The 22,995-nt window shown below is 38.9% G+C and overlaps 1 protein-coding gene across 2 annotated transcripts; it reads right to left on the reverse strand.

Annotated features, from left to right (window-relative positions):
• Nucleotides 1–468: 468 nt before the first annotated feature.
• susd6 (sushi domain containing 6) lies at nt 469–20,321 on the reverse strand. 2 transcript variants are annotated; one of them, XM_056763687.1, is made up of 7 exons: nt 20,087–20,321; nt 16,646–16,797; nt 4,982–5,173; nt 3,805–3,999; nt 3,588–3,726; nt 2,881–3,287; nt 469–2,585 (listed from the first exon to the last, which is right to left on the reverse strand). In XM_056763687.1, exons 2-7 carry the CDS (start codon nt 16,752–16,754, stop codon nt 2,560–2,562), a joined length of 1,068 nt encoding a protein of 355 aa, XP_056619665.1. In that variant the 5' UTR covers nt 16,755–16,797; nt 20,087–20,321; the 3' UTR covers nt 469–2,559. The 2 variants fall into 2 exon arrangements, with proteins under 2 accessions (XP_056619665.1, XP_056619664.1); XM_056763686.1 differs by having other exon boundaries at nt 2,881–3,290.
• Between the last annotated feature and the right edge of the window lie 2,674 nt (nt 20,322–22,995).

Here is a 22,995-nt window from a genome sequence, read left to right on the forward strand (position 1 = left end):
TATTAAAAAAATCAAATTTAAGGTTTCACGTGGCAAAATGTACTTTAAACTCATTTTTTTATTTTACTTATTTCATTTAAATGAGGTTTTATGTACGTTATGCTTTTAAAACATATACGTTTCTTACTTTGTACGCTCTAAACAAATTTAGGGTGGTTTTATTATGTAATTTATTATTATTTTTGGGGCAGATTGATTATCAGTTGTATTAATACTTTTACAACAAATATCATGGCTATTGTGTCGAGACCATACGCAATTTGTGGTAACTTTGGCTACAAATAAAACGAAAGACCCAACACACAACCATCGCAGTTATTTGCGTAGGGGCAGTCCCATGTGCCTACAGTTTATGGTTCATACCGAGATTCAACGCTAGATGTCGATAAAGTAAAGGAATCAAATTCCCTTTAACCTCAACAATGTATCATTCACATTAACCAAAAACACGACAAGCATTTGATAAACTTGTGCACTTCAAATGAAAGCTTTAATTAGAAATAGTTATATACACACTGTAGAATTAAATTAAACTTTATACAAATATTAAAATACTATCTTCACACCCACAGCAATGTACAGAAGAAAAAAAGTGTAATGGGGGGCTGGGTGGATGAGTCAACTTATATTACGCTTTAATGCAGAAAACACCGTACAACAGTGTTTCACACAGATCCTGGATATCACTTCCTTGCTTAAAAATCATCCTTTGAGTGATTTTGGTAAAAGGAAATAAAACAAAAATATGATTTCACGTTCACTGAAAAGCTTCTAGCAGAAGCGAGAGCGACCAGTCTTACAACTGAAACTAGACAATATTTATGCATAGAAAACAAAAAGTAAGGCCATATAGACACTGAAGACAAATTACCAAAAAGCCAGTGAAACCGAAGTAACATAATTACAAAGTGAGCAGTGTATGAAATGTACAAGTTTAAGGCAGCAGTAATATTTTGCCTTCAGTCTGCATGACAAATGTAGATCAAAAATAAAAACGAGCCAGAACAACAAAACTGAGGATCTGCAGATAGAAAACCGCCTTCTCTCTCCAAAGTCAGACACATAAAATATACATGTATTTGATGCATGGTGACACACATTTGGGTGTCACGTCAACAAAAGGGGATATACACATATTTGGCTGGGTGTTATGGAAGTGAATCATAAATAAACCAACTCAAAGGAAGCGTTCATTGGTTTTGTCAAATGTCTTCATGTCGAAAGAACACGCTATGTGTGAAGAAGAGGTCATTTTCTGGAACTGCACTTATATAACAGACGTCTATACTGGGACATTAAGTATGTATACATGTGTATGTGTAACCGTTTAGAAAAATTGCTATACAATGCATTTAATCAATGCACCACCTATCTGATATGACATATAATTTATTTTTCTCAATACAATTTTTTTTAGATGATTTAGGAAATTCTATCTTCGATAGCCATCGATTCAACCTTCAAACAGAAGCTACAGTAACTGTAATGCAAACGCAAATGTCGGATTTGCAGTTTTCACTGCGATAAAATAAGTATTTTATGGGGTAAGGTAAAAAAAATGATAACCAATTTACAGCCCAGCAAATAACCTTGATCCACACCCATAAAGTAAAGAATATAAGGGAAAAATGTGTTTTCTTATGTGTGCAACACATAAACATGACAGATTGTAGCTCATACTTCGAATCGTGGGGGTGATGTGAGGTTGGGGTATTTCTCTTTTTGAGAAAAGACTTTCAGGGGCAATACCTCACATCCACTTCACAAAACGTATCTCTCTCACTTTTGACAAACAGAGATGTACACAACGAACATCCATTCTTTTTAAATAACGTCTCGATTAGAAAATGGAGGTATTAAAAACATTTCTTATTTTGGAGAAAGAAGCCTGGATGACACATAAGCCCTCTTCAAATCACAACAACCACAGTCACACAGGCATCAGAAACACACGCACGCACGCACGCAGAGCACAGCACGGACAATTCTTGACAAATAAAAAGGCAAGCATGTTTTTAAGTACAGTACAATGTAAATCAGTTCAACCCTGCGTCTCGCATAAGGGATCAAGCATTGAGATGGTGTGTGCCGGTGCTATGCGTCATGCTTCGGCTGTGCCGTGCTCCTGTGCGTACGTGCGTACAACGAAACAGAAATTGTACAGAACATGCAGCATCAGAAAGAAAGGGGCATGGCTTAGCGAATGCTAGCTGAACCCTCCCCTTCGCAGGAGATCACAGTCATTGACGGAGCAGAGGTCCACGAATCGTTTTGTAATCTGAACGCATTCATCTTTTATTGGTGAGTTTTTGCCATTACACGTTGAAATTAAGAGCGTCTGCGCATCTCTTTACAGGTCATCTGGTCTGTGGTTGTTCCCGGGAAGCCAGACTCAGCAGAGGTCACGCAGCTTGCAGACTCCAGGGCAGGCGGTTTGTTGGCAGAGGGACAGCTGATGGACGTCTTGTTTTACTGCTCTGGGGTAAGAGTTTGGCGAGAAGCTTTAGGGGTTAAGATCCCGGTCAGCAATGACAGAGAGAAGGGGGATTGCTTGTAAACTCAAGCCTCTTTCAGCAATGGAATATCTGCAGAAAAAACAAGAAGGCACAAGGTCTGGTAAATGCAAAATAGGCAAAGAAATAAAAAATTTGCAAGATACTAACTAGATACCCACTTATGAAACGCTTCTATACTGCATTCTTCTCATTGCTTTGTCATTTTAAATGATTTTAAAACAGATAGCCCCACCCCCAAAACCCACATCACTGATGCTCAAACAGAAATGTTTTGCTACCACTAAAGCACCACAATGTTTACACTTTTCACAGAATTCAAACATGGTGAGCCGTCACTTTAAATGTGGTTTTCGACCTGACTTACCATCGCTGTAGTCTTCAGCCGAAGTGACTGAAAGCAGGCTTTGCTGATCGCTGCTCTCGCTGCTCTGTCTGCGGTTGAGGCGTGCGGCTGCGCCGGGCTGCTCAGCGGCCCAGGAAGAAGAGGATGCTGAGGAAGAGGGCATCTGGTGAACCAATACGGTCTCTGCGTGACTCGAGGATGCATCTGTCGAAGCAGAGGTGAAACTGTATCCTGCCTGAGCCTGTTCAAGAGGTGTGCTCGAACTGTCAGCCTGGGGGCCCTCCGACAGCACAATCTGAACACGGGACTCGGTGGGCGGTGCGGAATTGCCATCAGCACCGTATACGGCTTCTTCGTAAGATGGCAGCGTTACCTGAACGCCCTCCACCATGATGGAAGCAGGCTGTCCTGACACACCCTGTTCCCGGCTGCTTTGGAAGACAGACAAAGAGAAAGAGAGATTCAATCCTGACCTGTGGCTTACATCGCAGGGAAACAATTACGCAACTTCAAGTAACTGGAACAACAGTGCCGTAGGGAAGGTGCCGTATTTGTTCATGTACAGCTGTTGGAATTAGGTTTGACTTTATCTTTGTGTGAGGCTTAAATTAGTACGCTGCCAAACACATGAATAAACACTAGAGACTACGGCCTGAAAACATTAAAAGCCCACAAAAAACAAGTTTGATATGATCAAATTCCTGACAAATTATAGAACCGCTTCTCACCGGCTGTGATGGAAGGACTTGAGTTTTGGTTGCAGTAACACAAACAGAACCACCAGCAGAAGAATGAGAGCCACAGAGCTGGCGGTGGAGGCCACGATAGACAGAGCTGGCATGGGGAGATTGGAGTGCGGGTCCTCCCCTAAAAGATGAAACGGTGTTTCAAACTGATCTATCTTTAACATGAACAGATGAATTTGGATCAACCTGTGGGGCGTACCTTGCACGGGGTGACAGCTGATCTGCATGGACGACTTCCACTCTCCATTGTCGCAGGTTCTGAACTGGTAGCCTCCTTTGAGAATGTAACCCTCGTCGCAGAAGTACTCGATCACGGTGCCTTTGGTCAGTCTGTGGCAGGGTGAGGGGTGGCAGTTATAACCTCCGTTCTCTGGTTCACTGGGTGGTTGACAAACTGTTGAGAAAAAATTGTTATACACTGTACACATGCATAAAAAATAGGTATGTGCCAAATAGATAAAAAAGTTGAAACATAAAGTGCGGTGTTTGTCATTGTGTTATGCAATTATAAGACAGCAATTGTGAGATTCTGCTATCATTCCTATGGCAACGACCATACTGCCAAAACAGACCATTGTGTGGCACTGATTGTTAAATATTAAGCTGTAACAATGAAGATAAAATCTGTCTTATGCTATTTTATATAATAAATATAAACATTGATATAAAACAGTGTAATATTGACAGTTTGTTTTCAAAATTTTGCTTTGTCACACCATAGGACACATGTACGATTTATTTGTCAACTGCACAATTTCAATTCCAACACACAGACTGTCAATATACGTGACGTTTTGTTTTTGTATGATTTCGCTTCGCGAAAGTTTCTATTCAGTTTTTATTTATTACATTTTTATTTTTTCAACGTTGCTAATCTTTTGAACATTTAAAAAACCTATATACAGAATATAACATTAGTGCGTTATGAATATTTAATGATAATTATAAGCTTGATGTGAAATTGTGATCAAATAAAAATGTAACAAATTACGTCCTTAAATTTGATATTCAAATAGGATATTATTGAAAAATGCCCATTCCTACATTTACTCATCCTCTTGTCATTTTAGTACTTTATGACTTTCTTTCTCCCACAGAACACAAAAGAAGATATTTTGAAGAATGTTGTTAACTAGCCCCCATTCACTTGCATTGGTTTTGTTTCCATAGAATAGAAATGAATGGGGTCCAGTGCTTTTAATTTACCAACTTTCTTCAAAATACCTTCTGTCTTTTGTGTTCTGCAGAAGAAAGAAGGTCATACATGTTTGAAATGTCAAGAGGGTGAGTACATGATGACAGAATGTTCATTTTTGGGTTTACCATCACCTTAATAAGATGTGAGAAGGGTTGATATAAAACCGAACAGACCGTACCGTCATTTTTGAGACAGCGGGGCGGCTCAGTGGACCAGTGGCCTGAAACGGTGCAGGTAATAATGCTGTAGCCATCCAGCATGTACCCTGGATCACAACTGTACTGCAGCAGAGTGCCCACAGAGAAAGAGCCGCGGTTAGTTTCCGTCAGGTTCCCGTGGCCGTGAGGCACGACTGAGGGTCTGGGACAGCCTGGGGAACAGAAGAAGAAGAAAGGTTAGAATAAAACCTCAACTAAATCACATTTGCTTTGTGTGGTATGCTTGCATCATTCATTTGACCATACTTCTAATTTTCCTTGCGAATGACTCCTGCTTAACATCTAGCCAACAATTATTTAAGAAAGTTTGGGACATCAAATTCCCAAAAAAAAATTCAGGCCGCACAAACTCAGAAGCAAAACCAAGTCAGTTCATACGGATCTTGGATCTCAAAGTAAAGGCAAATAAATGTTAGAAAGCTCTCCAATACTGTGGTCTCGATATGCTCGGTCCAAAGCCAGGTTTGATTCCAAAAATGCGAGCTGCTCTCCACAGGCAATATTTATTCATACACAAGCAGCAATGAGAAGGCATTAAACTATAATAAGTGTTAATATGCAAATACTGTTCACAAGTTATTCTTATGACTACAGTCTGGGCTCACAAACTGTGTTTACATAAAACCACATACCAGACACTGTTTAGAGGGTCGCTGGTTTTCACCAGAGTTCAGAAAGAAGTATCTTTAGTTCAAACCGTACTAAAACTGCTACATGTAGATTCTCCTCATCATACAGCGGTCTGGTATTCAATTTCTCCTCAAGTTCACATAAACACAGCACACATAATGTCCAGCTCTGTGATACTTTCTGCCCTCAAGCTTAATATCAAAGTCAAGAGTTTCTATTTCCCTCCGTCTTTCCCTTTGCACTCGAAGGAGAAAAAAAATCCCGACTGCTCCCGAGCAGAGGCTTCATTCACACAATAGATCACGCAAAGCATGTAAACACATCTATCCGGACATGACATTAATCTGACAAAAAGACAAAATGACAAACAAACAGGGTCTGTTTTGGATAGACCCCTATATCACCATCTCCTCTAATCTGAGCTTTTAATGTGCTCTTAAGCCGAGATCAGCCGATTACGGACTCATCTGATCTGATCGGACACCAGAGACTCATTCATGTTATGAATTACAGATTCAAAATCCCTTACATTTAACTTGAGGTACATCTGTATTGTTGTTTCCTTTATCTTCATGTACTCGAGGGCTGTGTGGCATGTTTTTGTGTTCGAATCATGTAACAAGCATTAAAATGTATTTTAATACTTGAATATATTGCTGTTCGGGTTTTATAAAGTGATTTCGCTTCGTTAACTCATCATCAGGCCATTATATACGTGTGTAACGTTATTTCTTTAGTAATTTTTAATATTAACATTTATTCGTTTGATGTTTGGGGGAACTAATCCTTTAAACCCGTGTGTTGTGCGAGTAAAATCACTGTTACTCAAGGCCTTAAAGGTAGATTGGTTGATATGAAAAGGTGCTAACTATAGCCTGCTAGCACTGAAATTATAATCCCACCCTCTATGCGATTCCACGTCCAAAACCACGCCTCCTACAAACACATGAAGGTATTTCATAAATCCATGTAACGAATTACAGACTAACTTTCAGATCCTTTGCCTGCCGTAGCTGTCTCCATCGTGTAAAGCTGAACTAATGTTAATTCTAGTTTTTCCTCTTTCATGATCCAGATGTTTTTTCGTCACTCCTTTTTTAAAAACTGACTTTCATTTTGTATATTTACTTGTTGTAGGTTCCGCAGGAAAGTTTGGTGGTTGCTGATTGTCCGGCATTCTCCCTACATTGACACAGCGGACGTGAGTGCACTGATGACGTATGATGTCTATGTGAACTGGGTGAGCAGTGGTATGCAAAGTACGTTGGCTGAAAATGTACACATGACCAGTCACAGCGTTCAGCCAGAACGGTTTGATTGGGCAAACATTTTTTTGGTCCTACGCCTTTCACAGACGATATATAATTGTAAAAATATGATTTGACCACTATATTTCTTGATTGCTATCAGGATGTAAAGAGATTTCCAACCAGCATGACAAAAAATGTCCCTGGACAGGATCACCTATTCTGCCTTTAAATGGTTAACTGCTTTACTACCCACTTCTTGATCCAAAGACCATAACAATATATATTATCACAAAACAGAACCCAACCCTAAACATAAAAAATATATCAAGCAAACTTCCTTGTTATGCATCTGGTCTGAATGAACTTGTTGTTCAAATATTTCTCTTCCTCATTGTGTTTCATACGTCATTAAGAGCGGCATCTATTAGATAAGAATCACAGTTATGCGTAGGACACATTCATGATGGTTGACAAGAGACTCATAACCACATCAGTCTCACTTTACGATAAGAACATTAAATGCATTAACAAATATAAACTAACAATGAGCATTATGGTTTTTCATCATTTATTGATCTTTGTTAATGTTAGTTAATGTCAACAGTTATTTATGTTAGTCCACTGTGCATTAACTAATGTAAAAAGATTCATTTAAAGGTCCAATGTGTAATTTTTTGGAGGATCTATTGACAGAAATGCAATATAATATACATAACTATGTCTTCAGAGGTGAATAAAGACCTACAGTTGTAGTTGTACGAATACAAAAACCTCACTGGTGTTACCACATCAAGAGCAGATACACGAACAAAACAACTGGCCTTAGATTTTCGTGGAATGGGATAGGATGGGTGTCACAGAACAAAACATGCATATAAGTCTTTTATCATTAATGTGGTACATATCTAAGCAGAAAAAAAATCACAAGTTGAATTCCAAACAACCTGTTTGACTGGCAGAGGTTTTAGAAGAAACCGGATTAATTAACCTTTGCATGGCAGATCACATTTGTGATGAGTCACAATAGTGTCCCATTGGAACTTGCAAATAACATCAACATGTACCTTGACCTACTCTGAAAAGCATCACTAATCTGTATAAAATATGAGCAATGCTAATGATACCAAAGGCAACATTTCAAGTCAGATTCCAACAAGACAGTAAATGTCAAAACTTTTCATCTGAACGGCCTTCAACCTCCATCTGCCCACAAAAAAATTCGAATTATCCATCATTACAAATGGCTCTGGTGTAAAGCGGATCACATTACTGGTCACTGTAGTGGGCAGCTGGTCAATGAGACTGAATCTCAGCGGTCCATGTGAGGATTAGAACAATCCTCTAAGATACTCCCTCGTAAATATGTTTTTATTCAAGATCTCATTATTACAAGGGCTGGTGTTTTTTCCACTTTGTTGTTTTCCCAGTCTCTCTCAATTCTAATCCCTAAAGCAAGCTGTTAAAAAATAGCAGAATGGGGATTTATTCCTATCTCCCCTTCACAGGAATTGTGAAAAAGGTGTGCAGGAGTTGGCAGTATTACCACATTATATATTATAACCTATGCATTATTTTGCAGAGAATTCATCAAAATAATTTATATATTATTATATAATCATTTTGGACATTTAGTAAACAAATCACATCCTTATTAAAATAATTAATATCTCTTTATATTAGAAATATAAAGAGATTTCTATATAATATATTAATATATAAAAAAGAAAATATATATTTTTTAATATAAATATATAAAAAAAGACAGAATGCATTTTATATAATATATACAGTAAATATATAATATATATGCTGCATAGCCCACTGGGCTATAGGCCAACATATTTATTATCATTAATAAATGTAGTTCACTGTTGGTTTTGCATTTTTCTGTAATACATTGGTCATTTACCACCCAGCCCTAGAAGAAGGGGTCATGTGGGAACATCGCTCCCACACATGCACCTCATGCAGTGATTCATTATTAATAACGGATGTTTTGTTCATTGAAGTCCCAGTACAGTTACCAGCAAAGGCCATTTCACAAACCTCCTGAGAAATCCAGCGGTGTTAAGCCGCCACATTTATTGCGCTGCGAGTTTGACGTTGTTGACGAAACAATCACACCGCAGCTGCGGATATGATGTCCACCCATGACACAACATGTCTTGAACGGCTCTTGAGGGGCTAATAGCAGTGTGCGGTTTCTTCCTTGTAACAGAATGCCGCATGAGAGGGAAAAAGCTGCAAGTTACTCATGTCTCACATTTCTGTGTACATAACACAATATAAATGAATCTCACTCTTGGCGGATGATGGGAGGGCTGAGTCGATGTCTGCAATTGTATGTGTGTGTTTACAGTCCCCACATGTGTTTTGAAGCAGATTTACAGAGTTAAAGGGAAACTCAGCAGGGGCGTTGCATATCTGTTAAGGGAAAAGCTGAGTGAGAGAGATAAAGCGCGATCGCTGCTGAGCAGGAAGCAGTGCTTGGACTTCGGTGAAAGGGTGGCATTCCTGCAGGGACAGAGGAGAGGGGAGCACTAGGGGCACTGCAGGTTTCCACACGCACATGTCTAGCAACACAGGAGCGCAGGAACAGGTAGACCTGGCTCCTACAGCAAAACGAGCCCTGACAAGAGATCTGTGCAACTTATCTATGCAAAATTAAACCATAAATATAACTCTAATGTACCTCAAATAGTGACCGAGATCGACACTTGTTATCAGAAAATTAACCATTTACTGACAAGATTTTAATAGTTAATTAAAATGTGTATCATTTCGAAGGCGGTGTCCTCCGGAAGATGCATACTTCGAATTGAGACAGCTAAAGTTGACAAGGGTTTGTGAAAAAAATTCACAGACCCTTGTTTATTTTAAAAATAGATCAACAACAGCACCTCAATTCCCATATCATCACATTTTCTCGAACCTGCAGCGTTTTGAACAATGGAGAAAAGATAATATAATATAAATCCAAAGCACAAAATAAACAGGCAAGAATTTCAAACTATTTAATCATTTAAAACACCTTGAGCTTGAGCGAGGCTACCAGTGACGCACTCCATTTTGAAGAGTAAAACCCTGAGAAATGTGGCACCAACAATCAGATGAATTACACATGTATGATTTAATATTTATTTAAAATCATATGAAATTATTATTATTATAAAAAAATGTTTAATTTAATTGATAGTATGAATCTGTTAATGTTTTACTATCATGAACATCCCTAACCTAAAGAGATAGATTGATTTAGTAGGAAAAGTAAAAAGTGCTATTATTTACTTCCCTCATGTTGTTCAAAAACTGTTTGCTGTTATGTAATATGGGAGGTTGACATTCCACCATGAAGTGTCACTGTATTAAAAAACAAAGATTTTAAAACATGACGCACACTGAACTGAATCCATGTTACTCACATATGCACTATAGATCAACTGAAGCAGCATTAAAGGAATAATTAAAGGAAAAAAGTGGTCAACATAACCAGCATTTACAAACATTTCCCTTAACGTAAAACTCCTAAATGACTCCTGCTGTGGAGCACAAAAAAAGTTATTTTAAAGAAATGTCACAGTGGATTTGTGTTCATACAATGGAAGTCAATGGAGGTCAATGTTGATTAGTTACCACTGTTGGTTACCAACTCCTTGCTGGACTTTTTTGCAAAGGCTATCACACAACTCCAGCTGGTTCAGAACGCAGCAGGACGCCTCGTCTTCCAACAACCTAAAAGGCCTCATGTGACACTCCTTTTCATCTCCCTCCACTGGCTACAGGTTGAAGCCCTTATCAGATTCAAGTCTCTAATGACTATCACTTGATCTGCCCCGGCATACTTTCACAACCTCATACACTTCTAAACCGCATCAAGAACCCTGCGTTCAGCATACCAGCGGAGTCTTGTTTTGCCTTCTCATAAGGGCAGTAAATCGCTTTGCCGTTCATTCTCCTTCACAACTCCTTCCTGGTGGAACATTCTTCCTTACTCAGTCTGGTCAACCACATCTCCTACAACAGTCAAACAAATATTTAAAACCCATCTTTTCTGTGAATACTTGACAGACAAACGAAGAAAAAAAACACTAACCCTCTCTCTTTCTCTCAACAGGTAGTTGTCTAGCTTTTGTTGAAACTAGTAACTTTGTATTAGCACCTATTGTATTATTGCTCCTGTATGACATATCGCTTATTGCTCCCTGAACTCTCTGTAAGTCGCTTTGGAATTGGATTCAGTTCTAACTGATCTGTTGGTTGTATATTGTTCTAACGTTTCTGTATGCTGTTTATAACTGAAACAGTAAATGCTTCTGGACCAGTGTTGTTTTCATTTCGGAAAATTATCTACACTCTTAAATATTACACAAAAAGATCTAATAAAATATTGAAATAAAATTTGAATTGCAAGAACAACTGACTGTGACAATCAATCAAGACATTTAATAACAGACACAATATTGGCCAAAATTCCATATTACTGGATCCCCATATGTGTAGCATCTTTGCAATAGTTTGAGAACACGTTCCTGGGCATGAACCCATCAGACCCTCACAGCCACCACACACGCTCAGCAGAGGTCCCCTTAATGTGCCCTGTCTTCTGAGGACCGAACAAAAGCATTAAACTAAGCTCCACGTGTCCTTTATAATGGCTTTTTACAGCCCGAGGTCGGCAGCTGACTGATTTAAGCAGCTCATCTCCCCAAACAAAAATCGACTGGGAGGAAAAACTGGCAGAAGACAAGAGAAAAGGTTCTTTTGTTTCTTTCGCCTTTGTCACAGGAGGAGAGAGGCAGATGGGTGTTTGTACTGGCCCGGGTCGCTCACCCTCTATTAAGACAGCTGTGAGGCACGAGTAACTCCTTTTTCTACTTTACAGAGAGAGAAATAGAATGAGAGAGGTACAGCCTGGGCTCCTGCTGTGCCTGCTATCAGCGGCTGGCTCTAGACACAGTGCTCTTGTGTTTGGATCTGCTGTGCCTGTGGCTCACTCACTCCAGGAATGCGCTCTGTCCACAGCTAATGACAGACTGGAGTCTCTGTGGTGAACACCAGCAGTCAAAGCGAAAACTGCTGCCAGCCGGCCGCATGAAACCTTGGCCTTCTGATGCCGCGCGGCAGCTGCACTCAGAGGTGCTGACATCCATTGTGCCAGCTAATGGCTATTAGCGACTTGAGCGAGAAAAGGGCATCTGTTTAAACGGACTGAGAGATCAAGAGGGTCCACAGCCAACAGCCATCCAATACGGCCTATGCGGACATATGGTGCAGTAGGTTCTGGGATGGTTTTAAACTGGGGGATTGTTGGCTATCTTAAAAGAAAAGAAAGGGTGGACTTAAATACTGCGTGTGTATGTGAATAGTTTCACTTTTGAATTCTCATGGCAGTGGTCACATCATGAGTTAGACCTCAGGAAGCGGTTCTTGACATGGAAATAAAAGAACATATACTGAAAAGTAGACACGCTATCTCAAGACAGCTTCCTTAATATTTATACTATTCTAAAAAAGTTAACCCAAAACTAACAAAATCATGAATAAGTCCCCATCCACAGAGTTGTTCTGAATCTGACAGCTCTGGGACATTATTGACTATCATAGTGGAAAAAATTAAGATGTTGGTCAAAGGTGCCCCAGAACAGTTTGCTTTCCTAAATTCTTCAAAATATCTTACTTTGTCTTCAACAGTACAATTTCACAATATTTGTTCCTACTATGGAAGTCAAGATGTCTCAGAAATGTCCGTTACTAATATTCTTCCAAACATTTTTCTTTGTGTTCAACATAAAGAAATCAATACAGATTTGGAACAAGTAATGATGACAGAATTTTCTTTTTTTGGGTGAACTATCCCTTAAAAATGGTGTCAGAATTATTTGGGGGAATTCTACTTTTACGCAGGAATGTCTATTTCCAAATGCATGCAACTGTTACTCATTTAAAGAGTTACTTAAACTGTCAAATCAAGGTCTGATGAGGACCTATCTGTTTGGTAGTCACATTTTTACTTCCTTAAAATGCCATTCTATAAATGAGTAACTCTTTTGTTTGATCAGTTCCTCTGTCTATTTAATACTGGCTTATTACTGGCTCATACAAATAATGTATAATTTATAACTAAATCACGGGGAGAACATGTGTTGCTTGAATGTCGCCATAAAGGTGATAAAAAAGATGAGAATAGTTTTTTATAAGACTCGATCAGCGGGCAAATTGTGCAACTGTATGATTTCCCTGTAGTGTAACGAATAATTGACATGGTATATAGTTACAGTAGCAAACACTGACATATGAGGAAGGAGGTGGTGAGACATATAGAAAAAGAGAAAACTAGAAACTGAGAGAACATTTTATTTTTACAATCTCATTATAAAAAGCTTCATCACCAAAAGCCATTTTCTAGCTATGAGAAAGTAAACATTAACCTTTAAACTCTAAATTGCTGCCATCTGTGTTATAACGCAAATACAAGGGTGTGGAGGAAGTGCTGTCAAAATGAAACAAAGCCGCTCCTTTAAGAAATAGTGCTAAAATCTATCCGTGCTACTAGCTGTATTATGGTCTGCAGTGAAGTACGCAGCAGCGAAATCCCAAAAGCACCCTTCTGAAATTAAAACAAAATGACGCTTCAGTCATACATGAGAAAAGACAACAAGACTGCAAAACACACATAGTACAGAACATAACACATTCTAAACACTGTATTTAATCACCATTAAGACAAGACGTTTGACCACAAACTTGACCCAACTAAACCAGAATGATTTGTCATAGCTGTAGCGAAAACATCCCACTAACTTGACTCCCACACAAACATCTAAAAGATCTGATCAAAAATTAAACGTACAAGATTTTTGCTAAACATAAGCTTTAGCAATTACGTAATAGAATCTTTTTCAACAATACATTATGCTGTATGTTGAAGTTATGTATAATAGTCTCTGAACTGCTAAACACGTGTAGAGGTAATCCCGTCCAAAACCATAGAACACTAGGTGCTCAAAACACAAAATGTGGTTGCAGCTGTTGAGGCAATCGGTAGCTGTCAGGCAGTCTGTTGCCCTGACTTGTTGAGTTTCACCTGGCCATCTACAGTTGGGTTTCAACATAGAGAGACACTGGCACCGCACTACAGCAAAAAACTCCTTGAATTCCTTAATAACTACCACATGAAACTGTGAGAGGAACAAAAAACATGTACTTTCAATTGGAGAGGAGAAGTAAAATGTTTCACGTTTTACACTTTTGTTCCAGAAAACGAAACTTATAAAACAAAATAAAACAGACTAGAATACCTTCTTCATTGCAAAGCTTTACAACAGAATTTTAGATCTCTTTAGCATCGCACACATACAAAAGATATGGCCGAGTGCATATATTTGTTTTCCATATGCACATTATATGTTTCATACATAAATCAAGAAACACTCTTGTCACATTTTGTGCCGTAATCAAATCATAACACGTACGTGTTCTTTTTGCAGATCTTTCTCAATCCCACACGAACCACATCCTGGTACAAAAGAATGGCGTTTTTTATCTCACGTCATGCACCAAGTAAAACCGCTTATTAGGGTTGCAAGGTGAACCGGTGCTACGGTAGCAACGTGATGCAAAAGCTTCAAAATTCGGCTCGGTTTTTTAAACGATAGTATCGTAGTGGCAAAAATAATGTTACATATGCGCGTTAATGTTCATTTGAACACTTTCATCTGACTTTTTGTAGTGTTTTTCTCCTAAATTAATCTGTGTTTTGAACGACTCGGACAAGATAATGATTTAGTGAGTCAGTCATCAAGACACTTGCTTCATACTTGAATGAATAAGCTGTTTTGAACAAATGGGTTAAATTAGTTCCAACATTAAAAAAAATTGCCTTTAATAGTTACTATAGTAAACGTTGGTAAAATTACTAGACACTAGTGTTTTTAAATCTTACCACAGTAAATATTATAATGTACTACAGTATTTGCTCAAACGTATCCAATTACTAGAGTTAATACCAATACTACTTGGTTTTATGATATTTCATAAGGTATAGTTTTGTAAGATATGTTTATGGTACCGTGACAACCCTAGTGCTTATAGTTGTACACATGAAATGTAAACCACAATGTGTTCTTGAGGTTAAAATATCCTTTTAATTCTGCTATGATCCATCAGACGACATCACCTCATTCACTTATGAAGTGTGCCGTGCTGAAGTGAGAAGTAACACCAGCTAACACAAAACCATATGGAAGTAGTATTTCAGGGTAAGAAGTGAGTAACGTGGGAAATTCCTCTAGCTCACGACGTTAGTGCTAAAAACAGTGACTTCAGCGGAGTGCCATCAGGGAGCTTCTTGTCGTTCTCACAAACTGAAAAGGCTCACAATAACATCAGCCCCTAAGCAAGGAAAGGTTTTGTGTTGCTTTCCTGTGCTAGTTCCGTTTGTTTACTTTCAGTTGATAAAGGGTATGTAATGACCAATGCAAAAATATAGCACCAATGTTTGTCAGGTTGTGTCCAGATCTTGATAGACCAACAAACTATACCGCAATGTTAGGCGAGACCTCCTGTTCATCCAAACCATTATAAAATTAGTTTGAAAACAGTCATTACTCTGCCTGGTGGTATCAGTGGCACAGAAAGATGCACTTCACCTTGTAGAATCATGAGGTAACCAGAATGAAAATGGGGGAAAAACAGAAACCGACGCAATATCCTTCACAGATTTTCATCTCATGACCTTGAAAAAGCATCCCTTCTGTCCGCTCTTCAGACTGTGGGAGGGACAAACATGTAGCGTTTATCCGATGTACCACATTCATGCCAAACACGTGTGCACGCACGTCTCCACCACAGGCATCACTTGGGACATTTCAGTCGCTGGTTTGACCTTGCGGTGCAATCGAAGTAAATGTGTAGCCCTATGGTATCAGCAGTTAAGACCAATCTTAATATCCCTCAATAATCCCTTTATTGTTTACGGTGCATTTAATAGTTAACATATTACATAATCTTAAGGGACACTCACATGTTGTTATAAAGAGGAAGTAGCGCAGATGTCTTGTGGTTTTAGGAACAAACAGTAAGAACACGTAATTCATAATTTTTTACTCAAATTATAAGGCCACGCGTACATGCTGCGGATTTTAAAAACCAACTGGCTGTCAATGTGGACATCTGTCTCTGTTCTCAGACTAAATACACTATGTAGAGTTGGATATAGAGCTATGTTGGTATTATATGAGACTGTCAGACACCGGGGCAACTGTCGTACACACGCCCTCTGTGGCGAGAGAGAGAGTGCCCATCCCCCACCTATATCACCTCGCAGATGCTCTACTGAAAACAAAGAAACGTTGCTCATTTCATTCCATCCAGTTGCTTAAGTCTAACAGTAGCTTCTGCTTTCAGTGCCATGGGAATAATGCCAACAAAAGACATTGTTCCTGCACACAAAAATGTTGTGTTGTAGCTTAAAAATAAATAAAACTGACCCTGATATATATAGACGGTCTGCTACTGTGCAGAACTGGTTTAATAACAAACAAACAGCAATCCTTGGCAACCCCATTCTCAATAGAAAATCCAAAAAAGCAACTTGCACTACATATTTCACATTACGTTAAACAAAATTAATGATATTGTGAGCATTTTAACATCCAAAGTGGTGAAAATGACAGAATTTCAGTGCTGAAAGTATCAAAATGGACAGCGGTGGAAGATATGGATTAGACTTCTGTAAATAATTACCTGAAGCTTGACCTGCAGGGAGCATACCAAGGAGGAGCAGCAGGGATGTGGCGGCCACCCTGTGAGCGAGCGAGGCTCTCGTCTCACACGCTACCATTCCATTGCACATCTTTCAGTCCTGCTTGTGCAGCAAGAGTCCACTCCGGCTGAACCTGGTGACACAAAGCACACTTATTACTAAAAGGAGCCAAGTAGATTGCAAACTCCTTATTCATCCTCATCTTTAAACCTGTGTATGATTATCTTATCTATGGAACACAAAATAAGATCTTTTGAGAAATGTCTCCATGGTTTTGTGTCTTTACAATGGAAGTCAATGATGATCAATCAATTTTGTTTGGTTACAAACATCTTCTTTTGTGATCTGTAAAAAAATCATAAGGGTTTGGAGTGACATGAGGGTGAGTTAATTAGAGAATCCAAGAACCCACGAATGATCTTAGAAGAGAGAATATTAATTGCGGTCCCACACTGGTTTGTAATGACAAACAACCAAGTACAGATGCTGTTAAGTATGTATGCGGCATATGGCATGTTGTTTACATTATATACAAAAAGCCCACTAACACAACGGCGAGGTCATTAGAATCAGATTACTTTGCACGCAGGGAAAAAATGAATCCACAACCATTACATAAATGAGAGCAGGTGCAACTTGTAAGAAGGAACCATTTGTCAGCATTCCCCGGAAGACATATTCAGGCGTGTGTGTTGGCTAGGCCAAAATATACATAACTGGATGTGCAGATCAAGCTCAAAGACAACCAGTCACGGGGTACTTGTGTTCCAGGAACAAACAGGATGCTGAGGATACAGCAACGGCCCCCACGTGAGGCCAATCTGCCATCGCCACACCTTTCCTCACTACAGAGAAGCACCAGGTCGGGTGAAAGCACAAGGAGTGTGACGTACATCTCACTGGCAGAGAAGAGCCCGCCTGCTGCCTCATGTACTAAACAGACTGCCGCAGAAGAACATTCTGCAACAAACTGCTCAGTGCCAACAGAATCCCAGAATGCAAATAAGGGTGCGTTTGGTAAAAGTGACTGATCACTTAGGTATTGTACAGATGGCAGGACCACAGTAAGAATACATGACTGCTAGCTGCTGGACTTTTAATCGAGACAAATTGAAGACTTTTTCAATGAAGGTGAACCACAACTCAAACAAGTATAAACTTCAAAGTATACCAAAGAAATTTCAAGTGCTAACCAGATTTATTGGATTTAAAGGTCCAGTGAATGAAATGTAGCTGGCCTTTAGTAGTGAGGTTACGAATTGCAACCTCTCCCTTTTGAAGCACTACAGTGGCTGAAACAGGATAAAGATATCGCCACATTTTCGCTTCTTTGCCCGATAACATTTACGAAACGTGCTTTGTAAACCATTTTGTCCGTTTAGGGCTACTTTAGAAACAACATGGTGAATTCCACGCAAGGGGACCCGCGGTGTATATATATAAAAATAGCTCATTCTAAGGTAATAAAAACATAACGCTTCATTATGTAAGGTAAGTATATTACATTGCATTTCTGTCAATAGATCCTCCAAAAAATTACACATGGGCCCTTTGAAAGTAACTAGCAAATATACATACATGGAAGAAATCTTATAGAGAGCTAAAAAACATTGCTTCATCCAGTCACATTTCCTTTGAAGTGAAAGTAGAAATACTGCCATAACCAGGCCAGGAGCCAAAACATACGTGGCACTACAGTTCCTGCCATCGTGTTCCTCTTAATCATACCAAAGCGGCCTTTCAGCTCTTGAGAAAAAGGGTTAGGCAAGAAGTAGTCAAATGAAGAATCCTTCTAGTCGCCTGAAGAGAAAGAAAGAGTGAGAAAGCAATATATAGCTGGGAACAGTGTGGCGAGGACAGGCCAGTCTGCATGACAGAAAAGAAAGAGTCTTTTGTTGAGTACATTATGATGAGTCCAAGCTCACACAGTTTCTTTATCTACACAAACAGTCCTATGAGACGGAGGTGGATCCACAGGGAACCAAATGGGGGTTTGTGATGGGAAGTTGTCATGTCATTACATTTATGCATTTGGCACATGCTTTTATCCACAGCCACTTACAGTGCATTCAAATTATATGGAGTAGAACCTTTAAATTATGATATTGTCAAATGCGTAATAAAGTGTGTAGCGTTACAAGTAGCAAATGCAAAACAACAACCGTCATGTGGTGTTCTAAATGACAGATACAAACAAATTATAAAGCAGTTAGTTGTAGGCAGATGACACTAATCTTGTTATCGTGGGCGAGAAATAGCAGTGACATTATCACGTCTCTGTGGTAACGAGCATCAGACTCAACACATTCAACGCTCTCCCAAACAAACAGAAGAACGCCACTTAAATAACATCTATAAACAAAAAAAGCTGACAGTTATTTAGAGTAAGACATATACAGTATGTTTGTGTGCTGACGGATATGGGAGTGTGTTTAGTCTGTTTATGACCGAAATAAGCCCCGTATCTTCGGGCTTAAGTCACACGCGCTGACACGTGCAACTATTTCCGAGAGTAGAGCGAGAACAACAAAGAGAACAGAGTGTGTCCTTTCATCAAACTACTGTACAGAGTATGAACACGATATTAAGACGATAAATAAGAGGGGGGAGTTTTTATTCATACTCTTGCTGGTGAGCAAAAGGTTTGACTGAACTTGAAGAAAGTTTTTTAAAGTAAACGCTGTGCTTTAGAGAGTATATGCGCTTGCATTTCCCCTTTTTCCGACAGGCCATTTTGGCAACACAACAAAATACAGACTATTCTTTGTTATGAATAACATGCATTTTATTATAAACTACACCACACGGTTGTGATAAGAAGCTGCCAGACGCAAATACAAAAGACATTTGATATACATGTTGCTGCCACGTACAGATAACGTTAATAGTTTACTGTAGCAGATTTACAGCAAATATGCAGCAAGGCAAGTACAACGATCATATTTACCGACTAATATAAACACGACAGATAATAAAATACTTTAATCAGTCGTGTATGCCTTATGCTTAAGGCTAACAACAGGCTTTGTCCGCATCGCCCGACACAGGATACTTTTGTAATCGCGTTACGACACAACAATTTCACACATAAATATCGTCACTTCCAATGATAAGGTTTTTTAACATCGTTATGAACAATAACAAAGACACTTTGTGATATAGTATGATTGGAACAGTGGCTTTGATTGGATTCACTACCGAACTGTATGTCTTAAACAGTCTTCCATATAAATATTAAAGTCTAATAATTGACCAAACTATTGTTGCTTCCGCAACGTTATTTGAGTATAAAAGGTATATCTATCGATGTAGATATAATCTATAGATATATGATAGCCATTGGTCCTAAACACTCCGTGCGGCTAACCCCGTTAGCTCAGCTAACCAACGTTAACCTTCACATCGCTGAGAAAAGATCTTACCAGTGAATGCCCTCCTCTTTCAAAACCAGTATCGGGTCACCATGAAGCTGTTTCAAATGGATGGAAATCCCAGAATAAATGCGAACGCGGTAGGGGCATAAAATATATTCAGAGATTTCGACGGCCCTTTTGATCCGACCATACGAGAAAGGTTTGAGCAGCAGCCAGCAAGCCAGATCGAAGTACCTCCCAACCATAGAGCTCTGAGCTCCACCAGCGGCCTCGCTCTCACACCGTCTCCATGACGACAGTTCCGAACTGTACGAGAAAGGGGCGGGGCTTACTAGATCTGCTGGTTCATGAGAAAATCAGCTGGAAGGAGGAGGGGTGGGATTCTACACAGACGGTCCTGTTTAAAATATTTATTTAAATATTTATGTCAGCGCGTTACTACTTTAAAAAGGTTACATTGTCTTTGACATAACAAGTATATAATTTGTGAGTGTTTCTTCATTTGTTTTCTTTCAGACCTCCGTAACCCTTTTATTTTTTGGAAGTCATATTTATCACATTGTTTTGGAAAAACAAAAGGGTAAAAATCAATAAACAATATTCAGTAAAAAAACAATAAGCTATATTTTATTTTACTTTCCTAAAACTAGAGGGCAGCGAGCGCATTGTATTTGTGATGGGAGGTCCGGCTCTTTTCAAAGATGAAGCTGGCTCTTACGGTTCCCAAATGGCTCTATACTTAGTATCAACTTATATTTTAGCCCAATTATCAATTGTGAATGCATTCAGTATTATTAAGCATTTTAATAGTGTTTTTCATAAAAAACTTCAAAAAAACTTGAATTGAACAATTGAACACTGAAACAAATCAAATAAATGCAAAAGTCTTAACATTAAAGTGATAGTTCACCCAAAAATGTAAATTTTGTCAGCATTTGCTCACCCTCATGACATCTCATACCTGTATAAATTAGACAGATATTTGTAAGAACGTAAGCAATTTTAAATTCTGTGACATCATTGACTCCCATAGAAGGAACAGTTCAATGATAGTCAAAGGTCCCCAGAACTGTTCAGAAATTCTTCAAAATATCCCACTTCGTGTTCAACAGAACAAAACAATATACACTATTGTTTTCCTACTATGGAAGAATAGGCCAAATGGAGGTGGATTTAAAACATGCTGGAACCACTGCTTGGGCGAGGGACAGGTTGAAGATATCTGTGAAGACTGAACTGTATACACCAATACTTCATGTATCTACCGGACTGTTTACACACACACATAACATCATTTGCGCTCTATACTGCTCACTTGCACACCAGGAATATTATACTGAATGCTCATTTGCACTAATGGACTACTTTCATAACTGCATTAACTCATCTACTGCACTGTAACTTCAATAACTGCACTAACTTTTTTTTTTTCATAGTACATGCCCACTGTAGCCTATAGTATTTTCTTAATATTGTATTCTGTATTTATTCACACTGTATATCCTGCACTTGCTAATTGCACTTCTGGTTAGACCTAAACTACACTTTTTACACTGTACTTGTATATGTGTAATGACAATAAAGTTGAATCTAATCTAATCTAAAAGTGGATGACGTCACAGTTCAAATCGCTAACATTCTTACGAATATATTTCTTATGAAACAACCTGAGTGTGACTAAGTGATACCAGAATTTCCTTTTTGAGTGAACTATCCCTTTAACACACGTCTTTAGTGCAGGTTGGCATTTAGAAATATTAGATGTCTCATCTTGGATGGGATGATGCGATTTCTCCCGCTGCACGGATGGGTACAGTCTTTAATGTTATTGAAAGATGCTGCTTCTTTTTCGCTCATTTACAACAGGCTTACATTTAAATCCGGCACCCCTACTCTCTCTCTGTTTACCTGGCCTGTACCACTACACTCGCTTTCATCGGAGTGTGTTCCCCCTTCCATCTTTCACGTAGGGTGACCACCTGCTAATAAGCCAAAGGGGGGACAAGGGGTATGTTTCTGAGGGACAATGTGGGACACTGCCTGGCGCGGCGGTGCCCCCACCCCCCGGACAGACTCACAGATAGTGGTTTACCCATTTCTAGCACATACCACCGTACATGGTATATTAATAATGCTCTATTCCCCTAAACATGTGTAATTGCTGATGTATGCTCATGAATAGGCCACCCAATAAATATTTTTTTACATAAAGATTCACAATATTTTGAACATTCAATGAATTGACAAATGCACTTCCACTTACGATTTACTTTAGCTATTTTATTTTCCAAGTCTTTCTTGTACCCACACCTTCTCTTTTTAATTAATGTCTCAGACCAGTGGCCTTGTTAGGCCCTTTTTAGGGGAGCTAAAGCCCCCTAAAGTTCTAGCTCAGCCCCCCCTAAAATATTGTGTGTAATGTAATCTGTACAAGAATTCGAGATCGCTTTATAGCCCCCTTTAAAACTCCTATTATGAAAACGGCGTTAGGCTGCGTTATTTAGCGCATTCTTCAGTTCACACAGTAGCACATTGGAGTTAACGTCATTAGCAGTAACGTTATAAGGTGTGTTCATTAACATGACATCTGCATTTTTGCCATTCTTTGTTATAAATGCATCTTAATATGTTGTGCGATGATATGATTAATATGATCTTAAGCGATACAAGACCCTTTCCCATCCACTGTTTAAAAGTTTTATGTGCGTTCACCCCTCGTTAACTATTTGCTAACTTTACCTCAAGCCAAATGAAATCACTAAACACCAATGATGGCATACTTCCACGATCAAGATGATATTGTAGCGCACAGAAAGTGTCATTAATGATGATGTGCTATAGTTATAGAGAGTTGACGGTAGTTTTGACAGCTCTGTAAAGAGGACGGGCAGAGTTACTGTAGATCAGCTGGTGCGGCAGTGTTATTCATTGTTCTGAGTTCAGAGGAAATAAAAGTG

This window comes from Triplophysa dalaica, chromosome 13, assembly GCF_015846415.1.
Source record: "Triplophysa dalaica isolate WHDGS20190420 chromosome 13, ASM1584641v1, whole genome shotgun sequence".
Classification (NCBI taxonomy): domain Eukaryota; kingdom Metazoa; phylum Chordata; class Actinopteri; order Cypriniformes; family Nemacheilidae; genus Triplophysa; species Triplophysa dalaica.